We start from the raw sequence: 20,231 nt of genomic DNA, 5'->3' as shown, positions 1-20,231 counted from the left end.
TTAGTGTTCTGAATTCTGTGGGTTATTTGTCTCCATTGTATGTTTAAGATGTTTATATCATATGGATGGTGGTGCTATAACGATCCATATAATTATTTACTACTTTAAAAAAATGAGACCTGAAAGTTGCCAGTTAATAGTACCTCTTAATATTTAAAGTATCAAAAAGGAAATAAAAAATAAGCAATATTAAACTACATGTATTCGATCACCATTTAATAAAAGTAAATTTTGTATTTTACCTTAGAAGGTAAGTAAATTTAGTTTTATACAGATTTTTAAAAATCTGCACACACAGGCCCTCTATAGTTTCTCTCCCCCCGACCAATAGCAATAAATAAAAATTTAAAATAATGAAATAACTTGACTCAAAAATGAAAGCCTTTATAAAGTAAGTCTCCATCCTTAGTTTAGTAACTTTTTTTTTTGGAGAGAGACACATCAATTGGTTGCTCCGGAATGTGCCCCCAACCAGCCAGGGGAATGAATTTATAACCCAGGTATGCGCACTTGAACGGGAATCAAACCAGCAACCCTTCGGTTCGAGGCCTGACGCTCTAATTACTTAGCTACACCAGCTAGGGCTCCAACTAGCTTCTTTACCCATCAGTATCACCTTTGTATTGTGTAGACTGACTTTCTACCAGCTTGATTTTAGGTGTTTTCTAACTGTACTACTATTTCTACACATTAATGTGTGTGACTTACGTAAAGGAAGATGCATTATTTAAGTTTGAAAATTTTTAGGATAATATTTTTGTTATACTACTTTGAATATCTGTTCCTTTGGGAGCATATTCTTTTTAAAAAATACGTTTTTTATTGATTTTTAGAGAGAGAGGAAAGAGAGGGATAGAGAGAGAGAAAGAGACATTGATGAGAGAGAAACATTGATTGGCCACCTCCTGTACGATCCCCACTGGGGATTGAGCTGCAACCCAGGCATGTGTCCTGGCAAGGAGTGGAACAGGTAACCTCCTGGTTCCTGGGTCGATGCAGGAGCCACACCAGCTGGGCAGGAACATATTCTTATATACTGTACAAGAACACCTTCTGATGCATCACGTTAACTAAAATCTGTGTTTCCTTAGACATTTGGCATATGACTTGTACCCTTGTGCTACTTCTTGACCATTGATAGCAAAAGTAGCAAATCTTATTCACTATCATGTGCCAAGCACTGTTTAATGCTTTACACGTATTATCTCAAGTAGTTATAATAACCTTCTGAATGAGTTACTCTTGTTGATACAAATGTCTAGAGAAGTTAAGTAACTTGTTAGTTCAAGGGCATACATCTAGGAATTAACCTTGCATGGATAGGAATTTCAGCCTTCTAAACTGAGAGTTCTTAAATATCACTGTCAGTAAATAAACTCTTCTCTTATGACATCAGATCACCTAATTATATAACCCTTTCTTGAACTTAGCCACAAGCAAAGATGTTATGAAGAGAACGGAGCCCTTGTTGAAGACTTCATCTTCATTGATTTTTATTTTGGCCAATTAAAATTCTAGACCTGATTATTCTTTTTATTCTTTAAAATTTTTTAACTTTAATAGATTTTTAAAAAAATCCTTACCTGCGGACATGTTTCTATTGATTCTAGAGAGAGAGAGAGAAAGGAAGGGAGGGAGAGAGAGAAATATCGATTGGTTGTCTCCCATATGCAGCATACTAGAGATTGAACCCTAGGCATGTGCCCTGACTGGGAATCAAATCTGAGACCTTTCGGTGTCCTGGACAACGCTCCGACCAACAGAGCCTCACCAGCCAGGGCAAAGGCCTCATTATTTTTTAATTTTTATCTTTTTTAGAAAAGCCAGCAAGAATTTATTGGCCAAAGCAAAAATATACTTAGGACAGTGAAACAAGGAAGGGCATAGAAGAAGCAACAGGAGAGCGCTGGCTGGGCTGCTTTGGCTCACTGAGAAGTCAGAGGAAAAGGGGCGCTGGAGACAGGTTCAGGGGGTTAGCCTGGCTGCCACTGCCCATTGCTCCCCTAGTTGCAAGTCTCCTGGGGTCCCTCAGAGGTTAGGCGATGCATGCTGTGGGGGAAGGAGAGGGGCAAGGGAATAGTACATGTGTGCTCCTTGGAGGGAGAGCGCCAAGGGCCTCATTGCTTTCACCTCAACCTCAGCAACTAACATCAGCTCTCTATGTCAGCTCTTCTAAGATCTCATCACTAGGAATTGCTATCCTGTCAATATTTCAAAAGCTGAACTAGTCTTCTGATTGATATAAACCCCCTCTGATTCTTGTTCTGCTGATGAATATGCTGTTTATCATCATCATTGAACCTCTTGTGGACCAGAAAGTCAGACACGGGGCTCCTTTTATACCCATTGTTTTAAACCGTGCATTGGTGAGGTGATGATGCACAAGAATGACACCCATATTTAATGGAAATGGTACAGATGATCATCAAGTTAAAAGGAATTAAATATGCTTTTAACCCAAGAAGACCTCTGATTCTTAAGCATCAGGGCTTCAAATAATTTGCTTTTAAGAAATCTCATTGCATGTAGATTAAGTTCAAGGAAAGTAGGGATTCATAAGTTGAGAGGACTTGAAACTTAAAAGAGTGACTGTGCTTAGTTGGTACACTACACAGTTTTAAAACTGGAGCCCTTGAAAGAAAAAGAAAAATAAAGTGGGAAATGATAGGGGACAAGACAAGGAGTTATTTCTTGTTCTTTCTGGCTGGACTGAACTTTTCAAGGGCTAGGCCCTTATCAGTGTCTGTCTCCGAGCTTTGTCATAGAACTCGATGTAGTCAGTATTTGTTGAGTGGACTTCTAATTCCAGAAACTGAAATAACCTCTAATATTATTTTCATGGCAATGCAGAGCCTCTCTGCTCTGTCTGGCCACAGTGTGACTTCAAAAATACTCTAGTGGCCTAACCGGTTTGGCTCAGTGGATAGAGCGTCGGCCTGTGGACTCAAGGGTCCCAGGTTCGATTCCTGTCAAGGGCATGTACCTTGGCTGCGGGCACATTCCCAATAGGGGGCGTGCAGGAGGCAGCTGATCGATGTTTCTCGCTCATCGATGTTTCTAACTATCCCTCTCCCTTCCTCTCTGTAAAAAATCAATAAAATATATTAAAAAAATACTTTTGTGAAAAAGAAGAAAATCAAATAAAACAACTAGCATACAGCTTTTTAGAAGGACTTTTTCCCTATAAATGGAAGTGCCTCTTTTCTGAAAGGGCACCGACTCCTTAGCCCAAGGTCCTGAGACTGTTAACCTTGCCATTTAAAGCCCTTGGAAGTGTCCCCCTGCTCTTAGAACCTATTTATAAACCTGTGCCTTTTGGTTGAAGTACAGTCTCCTTTGTTAACATTGTATTCAGATTTTTTTATACCATTGGAGGGGGATGATTTCTATAAGTGAGTGGGGGGATGTAAAAAATTCTCTATTTTTGGACCTTGTCCAAACTATAGGTTTTATTGAATACTTTCTGTTTTTTATATGCATTATTATGAAATAAATATAATTATGAGGAATCTAGAAACCTTCATATAATAAAGTACATAATATATATTTTATAAATAATATTTTAAAGTTTATTGTTAAAAATGATAAAGTGTCTCTCTCTCTCTCTCTCTCTCTCTCTCCCTCCCTCTCTCCCCCTTCCTCTCTCCTGCTACATCCCCTCCCTCCTCCCTTCTTCTCTCTAAAAATCAATGAACATATTCTCAGGTGAGGATTAAAAAATAATCATAAGCCGAACCGGTTTGGCTCAGTGGATAGAACGTCGGCCTGCGGACTCAGGGGTCCCAGGTTTGATTCCGGTCAAGGGCATGTACCTTGGTTGCGGGCACATCCCCACTGGGGGGCGTGCAGGAGGCAGCTGATGGATCTCTCTCATCAATGTTTCTGGCTCTCTATCCCTCTCCCTTCTTCTCTGTAAAAAATCAATAAAACATATTTTTAAAAAAAGAAAAAAAATAATAAGATGATAAAGAGATGTTCTAGAAAAGAGATTGCTTAAAAATTATTGTTTCCTGAAAAACTAAAGTAGAAGTTAGTCTGCATGTACATTGTCAATATCTGTAAATGTGATTAGATCATTAGTTAAAAACTAGTCTTTAAAAAGTTTTTAATGGAAAACATCTAAGTAACAGTTGACCAAACTGACACATACTAGTAGATACAAAGAACAAGATGATGGTTGCCGAAGGGGAGGGAACCGGGAGATGGATACAAAAAAACCCCCACAAACATTTGGCTTACTAATATTAAACGATGTTTGCAATAAAAAATGTCACCTGCTCTTATTGAAAGTAATGCATTGAAATCAGTGTGTTCTAGGTCAGTGGCCTCTAAGACTCCGGTTGGATTTATTGGACTAGGCAACATGGGGAATCCAATGGCAAAAAATCTCATGAAGCATGGCTACCCCCTCGTTATTTATGATGTGTTCCCTGATGCATGCAAAGAGTTTCGAGAAGCAGGTGAACAGGTAAGGTCTCTTCTTAAGATTTTGATGTTTAAAAATGAATGTACATTCAAATAAGTGACTGCTTCTTGGTATACCCAATGGAGTTGTAAACCTGATTGCTCATTTTATTTCTTTCCGTCTATGGTGTGTGTGTGTGTGTGTGTGTGTGTATACACACACACACACACACACACATATACATATACACAGAAGGCCACGTGGTAACTGGATTTAGAGTTTTGTTTTTTCAAGATATGAAGGGACTTCTTTTACAAGTTGTAGAGGGGTAACTGGGGGTTTAATATAATCCCAGAACTGGGAGAATACTAAAAAATTTCTGAGAAATATAGAAAGTGAGAGAAAAAATATACTATTAACTAGTCAAACCTCATTTCTCAAAAGTCCCATCTCGAGCAATTTGGTTCTCGACCAAGTTGTTCACAGAAAAATTGTCTCGGTTGTCAACCAAAACTTCAGTTTTTGACCTGACAAGCCTTTCATGCTGATGCTTCAGCAGGACAAAAAGCATGGTAAAGGAGATAACTCTTTTGTTGCTGGTGACAATTAGCACAATTTAAAACATAAAGAGGCCACCCAGAGTGCTAATGTTGCCAAGGGTGTGAAAGTGCTCACAAGACAACAATCACAGGGAATTGAATAGGTAGAAAAACTTTTGTTAATTGATTAAACAAAAAGCAGCAAGTGATAGCACTTTATAGGCAATGATATATGAAAAATTTGTTTAAGGTTAGTAGGGGGGGTGGTTCTTTAAATTTAAGAAAAAAGTATAGATTAAACGATACGTTAGACATGTACTGTATATAAGAAAGGTTAAAACAGAATCATTTGGGGGTCTGGAATGGATTAATTCAACATACATTTATTTCTAATGGCGAAAAATGATTCGCAGTGGTGGTGTATGAGTGACAAGGAACTTTTCAGGGTAAGGCGGTGGCTGCTATGCCCATTACAATCTCTGAAAACTGATTGTAGTACCAGTTCAGCATAGCTTACCAATGGATAAGTCAAAAGAAAAAGAGTTTCATTAGTCTTTAGTAAAATGTGCACTATATTGGGTGAGAATGCAGTTAGGGAAGTTCTCTCTGAAATGTACATATTTAACAGAATAGCAGAATAAGTAGATTTATCCAGATGAAAAATGGGGATAAAGAAGCAATTTTCTTTAAAGGTGGAAGCCTCAGTTCCCAGGTTCCTAGAGATTTCTACTTTAGGTTAACACATAAAGGTTGAGTCCCTGCCATGTGTCTAGGAGTGCTGTGTAGAATAAAATAGTTTGAGTCAGATATGGTAAGGTATCAGATGTGTCTCAGGTCTCAAGATAAAGAACATTACAAGGATGTTTCTACTAAAACTGTATTTTGACTCTAATATAAAGTGCTGAAACAGATTTTTTGAGGAGGAAAAAAATAAGTAAATAACTGTAAAGAGTCATTGTATTTCTGGTAGGAAACTACACCAACATTGTGTATAATCTTTAATCACCTTCAAACAGAAGTGAAATGAAAGTTATGGAGACAAGGTCTCTCAGATTTCTGAAAGTAAATGAAAAGGTTCTGGGACACAGACTGAATTATTACATTTTCCTTTTTTCCATCTTCCCTGAGATACGTAAGTGGGTGTGAGGAAGGAAAGAAGCTGGGTTCTGGGTAGCTGCCCCTCGAGAGTGGTGAAGAATGAAGGCTTGTTTTAGCTTCTGGTGTGCAGTTCCCACCCCTGCCCCCCACATGGTGGGAAAAGTTCTGTGTGTGGTTCACACTGAAGCAGCAAGCCTGGCAGACAGAATCCTCTTTCCCACAGCTCATCTCACATCTCTGCTGGCCTAAGAGTCTCAGCTCTAAGAAGTCCTCTGAGTATTGATTATAATACCAGAAATGGAGGGTAGATGAATGGAGAGCGATAAAGGGTAAAAAAGCTTTGGGCCTGAGGGGAAGTATCGTGTCAGAATAAAATGAAAACATTTGTTGACAAATGATTTATGCTAGCAGCTTAAAAAACATTCTGAACAGTGGCAATGTCATCTGAACAGTGGCAATGTCATCTCCTAGGAATGTTACTTTAAAAGGTAACGTTAATTTGGATGAATAAGTTCTGATATAGTAAAATGTCAGTATTTCATATTTAGTTTTAAATATTTTTGGATAAAATAAAGTGTAAGTTTCATTCTACTATAAGACAAAGTCAAGACTAGGGATGTGATAGAAAAATGGAGGTGAAAACCTTGAAACTTCCTGCTATTGTGCACAATATTGCAATGAAGGGGCTAGGGTTTAAAAATTCAGACTATATTTGAGTTGTCTATTACATTTAAGGACAGGCATCCCCTTCTTCCCATATGTTACTATGTCAAGTGCAGCTGATGAAATGGTAGTCCAAGAAAAGAGTTTCTCCCCCCACCCAAAGATTGCAAAATTGCTGGCTAGTTGATTCCTAGTGTCTACTGTATTGTTAGTGGGAAATTTTTAGGGAGAAAAAGTACCAAAATAGGCATATCTGGATCAAAAGCAGTCAACTGGTTCTAAAGATCTTTGGACATCTTGAAGAAGTGCTATTTCTTCTTTATTTTTTTCTAAAAAACAAAATCGGGGGATTTACTGTTTTATATAACTGAAGAGCTGGGGAGTGGTCTGATCCCAGCACAGCTGAATTTTGGGCACAGATGTAGTCAGATTCCTTTCTGCCTGCTCTTAGCTCTGCTTTCTGCAGGTAGGATCCTCCCTCCCCTCAAGGGGCGAGTTGGGCACTTGCAGATCCAGGCGAAGAAATGCTTTGGAATGTTCCAACCCCAGAGGTTTTTCTTCAAGCTCTACCTAGTAGTGAAAAATAATACACGGGTTCTGAAGGGAATCAAAACTTTGACATGTTACATATGTCTTACCTCACTGTATTTAACCAACTTATTTATGCCTTTAAATGTTAGCCTAATCTAATAGGGCATTTATAACTGGTTAAATATATTATTTGTAGTCATTTTCATAAAAAAAATTTGTGCATTCGTCTTTCAGTATCCCTTTATTGTATCCTTATTTCTATTGGAAATTCAGGTTTAACCTACATGCCTCATTTCAACTTCTAGCATCTTTTCTGAGAATATAACCCATGATAACTCTTAGGCCTTGGTATATTAGAAATCATAAATCAGTAAATTGTGAATGTAGCAGTTTTAAAAACACAAGCCCTGGAACCAGATTGCCTGTGCTCAAATCCCAGCTCTTCCTTGTGCTGGCTGTGTGACTTCAGACAAATTATTTAACTTCTTTCTACTTAAATTTTCTCATCTTATAAAATGGGGATAGTAATAGTACCTTCCTCTTCATGCTAGAGAACCTGGCACAGAGTAAGTGTGTGGTATTACTACTGTTGTTATGAATGTTGTGTCTCTACCATATTTCTCCCAAACCTTCACTCTCCAACACCACACAGAGAAACACAATACTGCCTTGGCTGAGTCATTGAGTCCAGGGTGCTGTGGAAGAAAATGTAGACATATTTTTAGGAGATAGTGATTTGACAGCATCGCTGCTTAAGAACATGTTCTGCACCATCCCTTCCGTGCCACTTGTATTTTGCAGAAGATACTGATTTCTCTTTTAGCATCAAGGGCATATGATTTGTGCTTCATTTTTATTTTCATTGTCTAAGGAATTTCCCTGGAGATGCCACTGATCTGTGCCAAAAGTCTTACACCATTTCTGCATGAGTTTTCTGGTTGAACTGGGCTTAATTAGATTCTCTTTTGTTTTCTCTTTAAAAACTTGGAAAGCATCCTGTTGTTCGTGGGTTGTAAGGCTGAACATGTCTGCTTAAATAATTCTCCTAGGATTTAATCTGGCATCCACTCAGGTCTTGTTAAATGAGAACTTTAAAAGTCTCTTGCTGAGTGGGCTCCATCATTGTCTACCAAATGTTTCAAGATATAGGCACAAACCACTTTTGTCAGTTTTTAAAGCATAGTGTATGCTTTTCTACTTGGGAAGATTAAAAAACACAAAGTGGCAAATTAAACCAAGGTCATGCTCATCCTACTTCTTTGCAAGTTTATCTTACCCAGTTACTGGGAAGCAGTGCTGAGCTTGACTTCTGTGACTTTTGTCAAGAAGAGATAGTGAAATTTTTCCTCTTAATGTAAAGCAACTAGTTAATGGCCTCCTTCCAATGGATATGCATAAAGGAGATGCAATTCCTTCTGATTACCTCAGGGTCTGATGCCCTCACCTTTTCTCCTTCCCCTCACTCAGCAAAGCAGGTTTTGTCTTTAATTTATCTAGTCTTCTACTCTTTGTATTGCACAGCTGTCATTGATGTGTACTAGCATATAGATCAGCGGTTCTCAACCTGTGGGTCGCGACCCCTTTGGTGGTTGAACGACCCTTTCACAGGGGTCGCCTAAGACCATCCTGCATATCAGATATTTACATTACGATTCATAACAGTAGCAACATTACAGTTATGACGTAGCAACAAAAATAATTTTATGGTTGGGTCACAACATGAGGAACTGTATTTAAAGGGCCAGAAGGCTGAGAACCACTGAATGAATCTAAATCCAGAGAAATTGGCTACAAAAATTAATAAAGTCTGTAGATATCATGATACACAAGGGAGCCAATCTCTTGCAGTCAAAATTAAGATTATGGTAAAGGAGAGTCATCCTTATTCATAATAACATAAGAATGTGGCAATTGGAATTAGCAAGAGGTTGTTCTGGGATGGCCATGACAGATCTGAGCATAGCCATGGCCCAGAGTGAGCCAGGTCAGTGACTGTCCACAGAGGCGGAGGTGTACTGGAGCCCTGCTAATGCTATACATTTGTTCTGAGTCATTGCAGGTGCTCCCCAACACATCAGCACCCCCCTCCATTTTTTTTTTTTTTTTTTACAGAGGCTGTACCTTCGTAGAACTTAAGGTTACTAAATACAAAAGTTTCTTTGCCTACATTTCCTTTCTACTTTAGAGTTAGAAAACCTTAAAGATAACCCAAATGACTCTTCTTATTTTGTAGGTTCAGAAACTAAAGCCAGACAGGTTAAGTGATTTGCACAAAATCACACATTACTTAGTGGCTGAACTGTATGTAACTAAACCTGCGTGTCTGGCTTCCCAAATTAGAGTTTCTTTCACTGATCCGTGCCATCTTTGCTTATCCATTCAATTAGCAAATGGAATTGAAGGGACTCTAATTAGTTTGGCTCCTTTTTGTGGTTAGTGTCAGACAGGCAACAAGGTTTTGTTGTTTTTTTTCCTTCCAGCTTTTGAGTCCTGGCCAAATTTTGTCAGTCAATTATTTCAGACTTGAAGTTATCACATGGAAGGCAAGATGATTTGAATAGCCAGACACACACGTCTATCTGTCTAATAAACATGCCTTCTGTAGTACAAATTAGAGACTTACTATAATGTACCAATTGTATCTGGTCATTAGCTAGGGTGCAGTTGTGGCCAGTACAGTGATCACATTCCAGCTATCACTATGATTGTGTGTTTTTTCCGGACCTGTGACTTTGACACTACTTTCCTGTATAATTGAGGGGTTAGTGGTCCTCTGGCAACACAAGCATCCCAAGAAGCAGATGCTAGGGATGCAGGGGGCTGATTGGCCACCCCATGCACTTGGCAGTTGCATGAGTTGGCACTGCCAGTTCATTGGCATGAGAATCTTGGAGGTGTGAAGCATCTTTAGGTCTGTGAGCTAATTGTTGGTGCCCCTGAGGGCACCGCTCAAGGCGTTATCTAGATGGAATTGAATTTCCTTCAATGGAAGAGTCTCTCTCAATTCCTAAGAGAAAGTCTAAAATTGACTCTTAGACCTTAAGGCTTACTGCAGTCCCTGGAAGATCTGCTATAGGAGGAAAGGCCACTGAAAGGTATGCCACCGTTTTTGCATTGTGTTTACTTTATTTAAGTAGAAATGAACAGATGGGGGCTCTCTGTGTAACCCATATCCTTGATACAGTCCAGGAATAGAGAACTATGATTCCTACAACTCTTTTTTTTTTTTTTAATTTCTTCATCTTACTGAGCTATATTTTTCTTGAGAGAACTTGAACTGTTTGCCAGGAAATAGTTACCTCTTTTTGAATCTCAGAATTTATTTGGGTGTAGGAAGGGTGTTCATTTAACTTAATTATTTCTTCTTTTTAAATATTTTTATTGACTTCAGAGAGGAAGGAGAGGAGAGAGAAAGAGAAACGTTGATGTGAGAGGGAAACACACTGGGGATCCAGCCTGTAACCCAGGCATGTGCCCTGACTGGGAATCGAACCGGCAACCTTGTGGTACATAGGATGACACCCAGCCAACCGAGCCACACTGGCCAGGGCAACTTAAGTATTTCTTTGTAATTGATGGAAAAAATATTTTTTCCCAGAATTATTTGTGGCAAATCCCTATGATATATCAAAATATACATATTATATGCCGCATTATAGACTCTAAAATGCTATATTGCCTTTAAAATGAAACATTAAAAGAGAGAGAATATCTTTTGTTTTTGTTGAGATGTGAGGTGTTTGATATCATTTAATGTTAATATACAAGGTGCTGGGGATACTTGAGTGTCTGAAATTTTAAAGTATGACTTACGAAATTTATGTTAAAACCACATTTATCTAGAATTTTATTTAGAAGGTAGGTGATAGTCTGTTATGGAAAATTGAAATGTAAATTACATCTAGCTTATAATATTTAGGTTACACGCTGTGCTTGGTTTCCCATTCTTTCACTTTTCATCAACTCTGGATCAAAGACAACAAGAAAATGTTACGTGTATTTTCACCACATGAAAAGCATTGGCTCTTCCATTCCTAAGGTGCTTACATGTCACTTAATATTCTCTAGTAGAGAATATGTCAATTTCTAATACATATGCCAATCATTCTATGGAGAAATCTTTAATTATCCTCCTATTAATCTTTTGTTTTTTTCTAAAGAGAGATAGAGCTTTAGAGGAGCTTTGGGGACAATTGGGTGATGGATTCTTTCTGTTAAAGGAGGGTTTGAGTCAAGGAGTGAGCTCCTGGTCTCTTTTGACTTCTTTGGTTGCTGAGTGGTTGGCCAGGTGAATCAAGGTGTATATATGAGAGAGATCAAGGGGTTGGGGTATGGTAAGGGTGTGTACACCCATGCTGGCATGCACAGATATAGAGATTGAATAGAGCAACTTTTCAGCCAGTTCCTGGTCATCGTGGAAGCAGAAATGAGGGTTGAAATGAAAGCATAGCTTGATGCGTATTTGTATGTCTATCTTGTATATAGTTTCCACATGAGTCTTGGTAGCTTATGCTCTCAGCCTTCATGGTAGTACTCACAGTCAGTGCAGGAAGTGCTCATGTCCTTGTCCTGACCTTTTCTTTTCTGAAACAGGCAGAATTCTTTTTTCTTTTTTTGTTTTGTTTGTTTTGTTAATCCTCACCCAAGGATATTTTTTCCATTGATTTTTAGAGAGTAGAAAGACGGCGGGAGAGAGAGGAGAGAAACATTGATGTGAGAGAGACACATCAATTGGTTGCCTCCCACATGCACCCCAGTTGGGGCCAGGAATCGAATCTGCAACTCAAGTACATGCCCTTGACTGGGAATTGAATCCGTGACCCTTTGGTGCTCAGGCCAACCTTCTAGCTGTTGAGACGCATGAGCCAGGGCTTTTTTTTTCTTTTCTTTTTTATGAAAATAGAGACTAGAGCAGGGGTGGGCAAACTTTTTGACTCGAGGGCCACAATGGGTTCTTAAACTGGACTGGAGGGCTGGAACAAAAGCATGGATGGAGTGTTTGTGTGAACTAATATAAATTCAAAGTAAACATCATTACATAAAAGGGTACGGTCTTTTTTTTTTTTTTAGTTTTATTCATTTCAAACGGGCTGGGTCCGGCCCGCGGGCCGTAGTTTGCCCACGGCTGGACTAGAGGATCCGGACTTGATCATTTTACTAGGGGATTTTGCTGCCCATTGAAATACCGGTAAACCCTGTAGTTTGGTAACCAGCCCCTGTTGTATTAGAATGTTTTCCTTAGTCAAAGTATCTACCAGAAAAGTATGCTGTTTAAAAATCTAAGTTGGAGGAATCCCTGAGAAGTCTGTCTGTTCCCAGGACTGTTGGGTTTTGCCCTTTCCCCCTCGGTTCACTTCACACTTTTAAAAATAAACAGTAGATTTGATAACATATAAACTGCAGCTGTATGTGTGTAAGAGCGGACTCTGATTTAGGCAGTAAACGTTTTTGGTGGGTTTTTTTGTCATTTGGAATCAAGGATGAGTTTTGTTCACTGTCACTGTTATCAGCATGCATAAAAAGTAGATCCTACTTTTGCTCTAGAAACTACATTTTGATTTAAATGTGCCTTTTAAATTTTTTTTAAAGGTAGTGTCTTCCCCAGCAGATGTAGCTGAAAAAGCTGACAGAATTATTACCATGTTGCCCACCAGTATGAATGCAATAGAAGCTTATTCCGGAGCAAATGGAATTCTGAAGTATGTATTTCTCAACTGTGGATATTTTCTCATTATGATAGTTCGTGAATTTCACATTTGTTGAAACTATTAAGAAATTACAGTTATGCTGGTTAAAACTTTCCATACTGTTTTCTTATTTCTTAAAAGTGAATCATGTGGTTTCTCTCTTGTTGTAAAGGGTTTGTTTTTTCACTGAAGTCAAGTATGTGACTTTTGGGAACACTTTTTTTTTTTTTGCTTCCGTTTCTTTCCTTTAACTCTTGCATTAAACTTATGCTTTCATTGGAAACATGTTTAAGAGACTTTTAAAGTTTGAATGTTAAACTCCACAAATGTTACAAGCATAATATGGTTTATAGAAATTCAGGAAAAGGTTTCGATGAAAAATAAAACCAAACATTGGAAAGAACACCATTATTTAACATTTTATTGTGTAATAAAAAGTTATTGTATGTCCTCTGGGTTAGCACATCTGCAGTAAGAACTTTGAGGGGTTGGAATTAAAGGTTAGCAGTTGCTCTTTAAATAAAACATAATTTAGGTCAAAGTTTCCCCTAGCCAGTGCCTTGCTTCCCTGGCTTCCAGAACCTCTTGGCTAATTGCTGCTTATTGCCAAACCCTTGTGGTTATGTTAGGATGACAGTGGTTGAATTCCCAATTTAGTTTTCTGCTCTTACTGGTTCTTGTTCCTAACTTGTTTTGTTTTTGAATTTCAGCAAAGAAGTAGAACAAACGGGTAGGCTCTGAATATACATGAAGCGCTAAAACAAAAGAGTTTAATTTCATGAAGCTGTAATATGAAATTTGAAGTTTTTGGAAATTGAATTGCTTTGGAAAACTAACAAACTTGAAAGCAAAAGACACTTGGATATTACACAGAAAACTGATAAGATAAATATTTAGCTTCAGGGAGTGTTGAAAGATACTAGTTTTGGATGGAGCCTTCAGGACCACCGTGTGTGTGGTCCTGAGGTGACCTACCTACCTTGTTACCTAGTCTCTTCCAATTATGGCCTGCTTTACCTCTCAAGGAGAAGTTCCTGAAAACTTGGGTGGAGACAAATCCTCCGCTTACTGTCCTTTACTAAGGAATATGGTGGCCAACTACCAGAGCAGTGTTATTTAGGGCGTGCTTTGAAAGAGTTTGGCTTTACATTGAACGATAATTTGCTTCCCATGATTGGTTCTTCATTTTCTTCTGGGTCAGGATCATTTCTCCACATCCAGTGCATGCATAATTTTTTAAATGATTTCCCATTTTTTAAAGATTTAAGATCTTAAAAATAATATCACTGAAGATAGGTAAACTTAATTTTTAGCATAAAGTGAAACTCTACGTATTGAGGCGATCTGTATTAGAGTATACTGTTTTTTTTTTTTTCCTGTGGAATACACACAATTATTGCATTTGGGCCAGATCAATTTATATGTCTGAAATTGTTATAAACATTTTGTGTGCTATTTTTTTTCTATAGGAAGATTTTTCTTTTCTGTAGTATTTAGAAATGATTATATATTCCTTTAATATTTATATTTATTCAGTTCTAATTTTCCAGTCATAATTTGATTAAATGTCTTGGGAAGTTTTAATTAAAGGTTACCATATACCCTAGCTCAGCAGTTCTCAACCTGTGGGTTGCGACCCCTTTGGGGGTCAAATAACCCTTTCACAGGGGTTGCCTAAGACCATCTGAAAACACATATATAATTACATATTGTTTTTGTGATTAATCACTATGCTTTAATTATGTTCAGTTTGTAACAATGAAAATACATCCTGCATATCAGATATTTACATTATGATTCATAACAGTAGCAAAATTATAGTTATGAAGTAGCAACGAAAATAATTTTATGGCTGGGTCACCACAACATGAGGAACTGTATTAAAGAGTTGCGGCATTAGGAATATTGAAAACCACTGCCCTAGCTGGTGTGGCTCAGTGGATATAGTGTAGGCCTGTAGACCAAAGGGTCCCAGGTTCAGTTCTGGTCAAGGGCATGTACTTTAGTTGCAGGCTCCTCCCTGGCCCGGGGCCTGGTCAGGGCGTGTGCAGGAAACAACTAATCAATGTGTTTCTTTCACATCGATATTTCTTTCTGTCTTTCCCTCTCTCTTCTACTCTCTAAAAATCAATGGAAAAATATCTTCGGGCGAGGATTAACTAAAAAATAAAAAAATAAAGGGTAACCATTGTCCTTTAAATAAAATATAATTTAGATCACAGTTTCCTAGCCAGTGATATCATAGAGTACAAAGGAATTATCTATCTAGGTATATTGTCTGCACTTATAATACAAACAAAAAATGTTTTACTATAAGAATGCCATTTAAAAAAAAAAAAAAGAATGCCATTTAAATATTGGTGTGAAATATGATATATGAAAAGGCTATTTCCCTCTTTTAACAAAGAATGTATATAAATTTACTATAAAGAACAAAAAGACTTTGTGAGATTTCCAGGTCCATTCCTACATTTCCCTTTCTGCCTGTTTAATATTTTAATTTGCCTTTAAAAAAGTTACAGTTATTAAAGAATACGCCATCCTGAAGCAAATGGCTAAATTTCAATTGCTTATATTCTACCTAGTAGAAATTACATGGATATCTGAAATTTGCAATATGTCTTTCTGAAGACAAATAAATTACTTTTAAAAGAGACTCAGCTACTTTAAAAAAAATATATAAATCCTACCAAATACCTCTTTTAAAGTTCATAGATATTTTTAAATTGCTTAAATCTTAGCTTACCTATTTTATTGTGATTAGTATATATTTCATCTAAAACCAGAATTTATACCATATAGTTTATTAGATTATTTTGGTTTGTTTGAAAGGGTTTGGGTTTACTTCAAGCTATAATTGATCTGAAAATGAATTTGAGATTTTGAACCATTTCTGATAATTCTTTTTTTTTTTTTAAATATATTTTATTGATATTTTACAGAGAGGAAGGGAGAGAGATAGAGAGCCAGAAACATCGATGAGAGAGAAACACCGATCAGCTGCCTCCTGCACATCTCCCACCGGGGATGTGCCCGCAACCCAGGTACATGCCCTTGACCGGAATCGAACCTGGGACCCTTGAGTCCGCAGGCCGACGCTCTATCCACTGAGCCAAACCGGTTTCGGCACTGATAATTCTTTAATACTAAACCAAAGATGACCTTGATATCTGGCAGCTTTTAGCAGATTCTGGTTCTATAGGTAGTTGCATGAAATGTATATTCAGCATTGTAAACTATATTTTTAAAACTATGGTGTTTTTGAAAAACTATATTTTTATTTATTTACTTAGAAAAGTGAAGAAAGGCTCACTATTAATAGATTCCAGTACTATTGATCCTTCGGTTTCAAAAGAATTGGCCAAAGAAGTTGAGAAAATGGGAGCAGTTTTCATGGATGCCCCTGTTTCTGGTGGTAAGTGGTTTTAAAATACATGCACAACTATTTCTACTTGTCAAAAGTAGCTGTTAAGCTGGGTAGAGGGCGCCAAAGGTAGGAGGGGGAGAATGGGAACATCTATAAGACTGTCAATAATGAAAATAAAATTTAAAAATTCTTTTTAACAAATTGAACATACTTAAAGCATAGTGATTAAGATTGTGAGAGAAAAATTATAGGTCTATATCAGTCATGAATGTAGAACGAAAAACTTAAAAAATACACCAGCAAGCTGAATTTAACCATGTATAAAAAAATCAAACACTATAACCAAGTTTGGTTTATCTCATATATGCACAGATGGTTTAATATTAGAAAATCTATACATACATTTCATCACATTAACATTTAAAAATCATATGATAATCTCAATCAGAATAAGGAGACCCACTAATAAAATTCTCAAAGCTGATTATTATATTAAATATTAATAGTGGGTATCTGGGTTTTTTGGAATGGCAGGATTGTGGGTATTATTTCCATGATTCCTAATTTTCCAAATTGTGTAATCAAATACCATATGTATACACACATATGCATATACACACACACACACACACACACACACACACACACACACATATATATATATATACACAATACATATCTTCTATATATATAAAAGGCTAATATGCTAAGTGTCCGACCATTCGCTATGACGTGCACTGACCAGCAGGGGGCAGATGCTCAACGCAGGAGCTGCCGAGCTGCAGTGTCTTGGCAGTGGCGATTCTCGGGTGATACATCCTGAAACCAGAGAGGAGGGAGCCCGGTTCCTTGCGGGGCCATGTGATTTCACTTTCAGCCATGGGTTATGTTATTGCTGGGGCACTGTCGGCCCCAAATCTGGTTTACTGCATATTTGTGTTTGCATTCCACACCCTCTACAACAGCAACTTTGCAGAGTGCCCTCTCGTACTCTGGGACCGCTTAGGGCAGCGGTTCTCAATCTGTGGGTTGCGACCCCTTTGGAGGTCAAACGACCTTTTCACAGGGGTTGCCTAAGACCACCCTGCATATCAGATATTTACATTATGATTCATAAAAGTAGCAACATTACAGTTATGAAGTAGCAACAAAAATAATTTTATGGTTGGGTCACAACATGAGGAACTGTATTTAAAGGGCCAGAAGGTTGAGAACCACTGCCTTAGGGGATGTCAGAGAGCCGGTTTCAGTCCAATCCCCGCAGGCCAGGTCGAGAGACCCCACTTGCTGGAGGGACCCTGCTCACTCTGTAGACATTTCGGAGGGACCATGGGAGGTTGGCTCCAGGGTGTGTCTGGCCCGTCTCTCCCAGTCCCGTCCCGCCAGCCACCTTCTAATTAATTTCCTCTCAATGTGCACGAATCCATGCACTGGGTCACTAGTGTAATTATAATTGTACTAGAGGCTCGTTGCACAAAGAGATTCATGCAATAGGCCTTCCCTTCCCCTGGCTGCCGGCACTGGTTTTCCTCCAGCACCTGGGACCCAGGCCTTTGCTCCTCTGGCTGGAGCCTTCATTCTTCGCTGCTCTGGCTGGAGCCTTCAGTCTTCACTCCGCCGCTTCGTGCCTACGTATGCAAATTAACTGCCATCTTTGTTGGGTTAATTTGCATACTCCTGATTGGCTGGTGAGCATAGTGGAGGGATGGTCAATTTACATGTTTGTCTATTATTAGGTAAGATAGCAGTGGATAGTGGAATAGCATTTTTATTCTAATTATATTAAACTTGATTGTAGGCTTTGGAATTCAGAAATAACAAAGTATATTAATTTAAATCAGTTTCTGTTTTTTCATAAAGTACCTAATGGTCTTGTAAAGGCATCTTATATATCTTAAACATTTTTTTTCAATATATTTTATTGATTTTTTACAGAGAGGAAGGGAGAGAGATAGAGAGTTAGAAACATCAAAGAGAGAGAAACATCAATCAGCTGCCTCCTGCACACCCCAAACTGAGGATGTGCCCGCAACCAAGGTACATGCCCTTGACTGGAATCGAACCTGGGACCTTTCAGTCCGCAGGCCAATGCTCTATCCACTAAGCCAAACTGGTTAGGGCATCTTAAACATTTTTTAATATAGGTGGAGGTATAAGTAATTATTAGCCCCTCTAATTGTTATATGGAATTGGTTAAGTAGGATTTAGGAGTAAAGATTTACAGTGTGAGCCTGGCTGGTGTGGTTCAGTGGTTGAGCACTGACCCATGCACCAAGAGGTCATTGGTTAGATTCCTGGTCAGGCCACATGCCTGGGTTGTGGGCTTGATCCACAGTAGGGGCATGCAGGAGACAGCCGATTGACCTTCCTTCCAGTGTTGTTTCTATCATTCTGCCTCTCCCTTCCTAAAAAAATATCAGTAAAAACCTATTTAAGAAAAAAAAGATTTACAATGTGATATAGGCACTTTTTTTTTATTGTGTGATTTTTATAATTTTAACTTTGTAAATTAAATTTATTGGGGTGATTGGTTAATAGTGATATAGGCACTTTTTAATATTTCAATAAAAACGATTTTAAATATAATGTTACATGCAGTAAACATTGATGTTTTAAGAAAAATGATTTTAAATATAGTAATGTTATATGCAATAAACAATATTTCAAGAAAAACGATTTTAACTATAACATTACATGTAATAAACATCAATATTTCAAGAAAAAAAGATTTTAAACATAATATCAAAACTGTACTAACATAGTATAATATCACAAAAGTTGTAGGAAATATTAAAAATCTGCAAGTAACAGGAATACTTATATTCTAAAACTTATTTTCTCTGGCTCTCTTTAGGCACTTTTAAAAAATTCTTTATTGTTAATGATATAGGCACTTTGATCACAAAATACTAATAAGCAGTTTTAAGCTTGGTGTTGGTGTATTTTGTTTTTTTTTATAGAATGGAATGAAACTGAACATTTCTTCTTTGTGTGGTTCTGTAATTGAATTTGAAAATTGGTATGGTACGTGTGATCTTGCTGTTGATCTTTATTTGCTTCAAGAATATAGCCTAAAACAGCGGTCGCCAATCTTTCGGACCTCATGGACCACCAGTGGTCCTCAGACCACTGGAGGCCAACCGCTGGCCTAAAATTATCATTTGATGATAAAGAAAGCCAATTTGATTTTTAAATGTAATTTTAACTTTTAAAATAGTCTTTTTTGTGTGATAAAAGTTTGAGATTACTCTTTTGTTCCTGTTAAGCTATTCTTAAACCCTGGTTTGTAGTTTTAAGCTGCAAAAAAATGCTAATTTATAATAGTAAATACACTTGAATCTGAACCATTTTTTTAGATTGGAAACTTTGTGCAGAGATGGTTTGTGCTAATTTATTGTTTGACACATGGTCATCATGTAATTTGTAATAGAAGCATATAATAGAAGCTTATACTTGTCTTCTCAGTTATATTTAATACTAGAGGCCCGGTGCACAAAAATTTGTGCACTCGGCGGGGGGGGGGGGGGCCCAGCCTGGCCTGTGCCCTCTCGCAGTCTGGGACCCCTCGGGGGATGACCACCTGCTGGCTTAGGCCTGCTCCCTGGGGGATTGGGCCTAAGCTGGCAATAAGACATCCCTCTGGCAGCCCGGCAGCCCTCGGAGGATGTCCATTTGCCAGCGGGGAGCAGGCCTAAGCTGCAGTCGGATATCCTTAGCGCTGCTGAGGAGGCAGGAGAGGCTCCCACCACCACTGCTATACTGGCAGCCATCAGCCTGGCTTGTGGCTGAGCAGAGCTCCCCCATGTGGGAGTGTTCTGACCACCAGAGGGCAGCTCCTGCATTGAGTGTCTGTCCCCTGTTGGTCAGTGTGTGTCATAGTGACCAGTCATTCCCAGTCTTTCTGCTGTTAGGGTCAGTTTGCATAATACCCTTTTAATATA

The 20,231-nt window shown here is 38.2% G+C and overlaps 1 protein-coding gene across 2 annotated transcripts in view; it reads left to right on the top strand.

The window, feature by feature from the left end:
* The window catches only part of HIBADH (3-hydroxyisobutyrate dehydrogenase), a 105,243-nt gene that overhangs the window by 2,004 nt on the left and 83,008 nt on the right, over window positions 1-20,231 (top strand). For both annotated transcript variants that reach the window (XM_059712643.1, XM_059712644.1), the window contains exons 2-4: window positions 4,308-4,468; window positions 12,826-12,935; window positions 16,217-16,338. In XM_059712643.1, the coding sequence (XP_059568626.1) occupies window positions 4,308-4,468; window positions 12,826-12,935; window positions 16,217-16,338 (393 nt within the window). The remainder of the gene's footprint in view (window positions 1-4,307; window positions 4,469-12,825; window positions 12,936-16,216; window positions 16,339-20,231) is intronic.

This window comes from Myotis daubentonii, chromosome 10 (assembly GCF_963259705.1).
Source record: "Myotis daubentonii chromosome 10, mMyoDau2.1, whole genome shotgun sequence".
Lineage (NCBI taxonomy): Eukaryota > Metazoa > Chordata > Mammalia > Chiroptera > Vespertilionidae > Myotis > Myotis daubentonii.
This window is presented reverse-complemented; position numbering and strand designations above follow the sequence as displayed.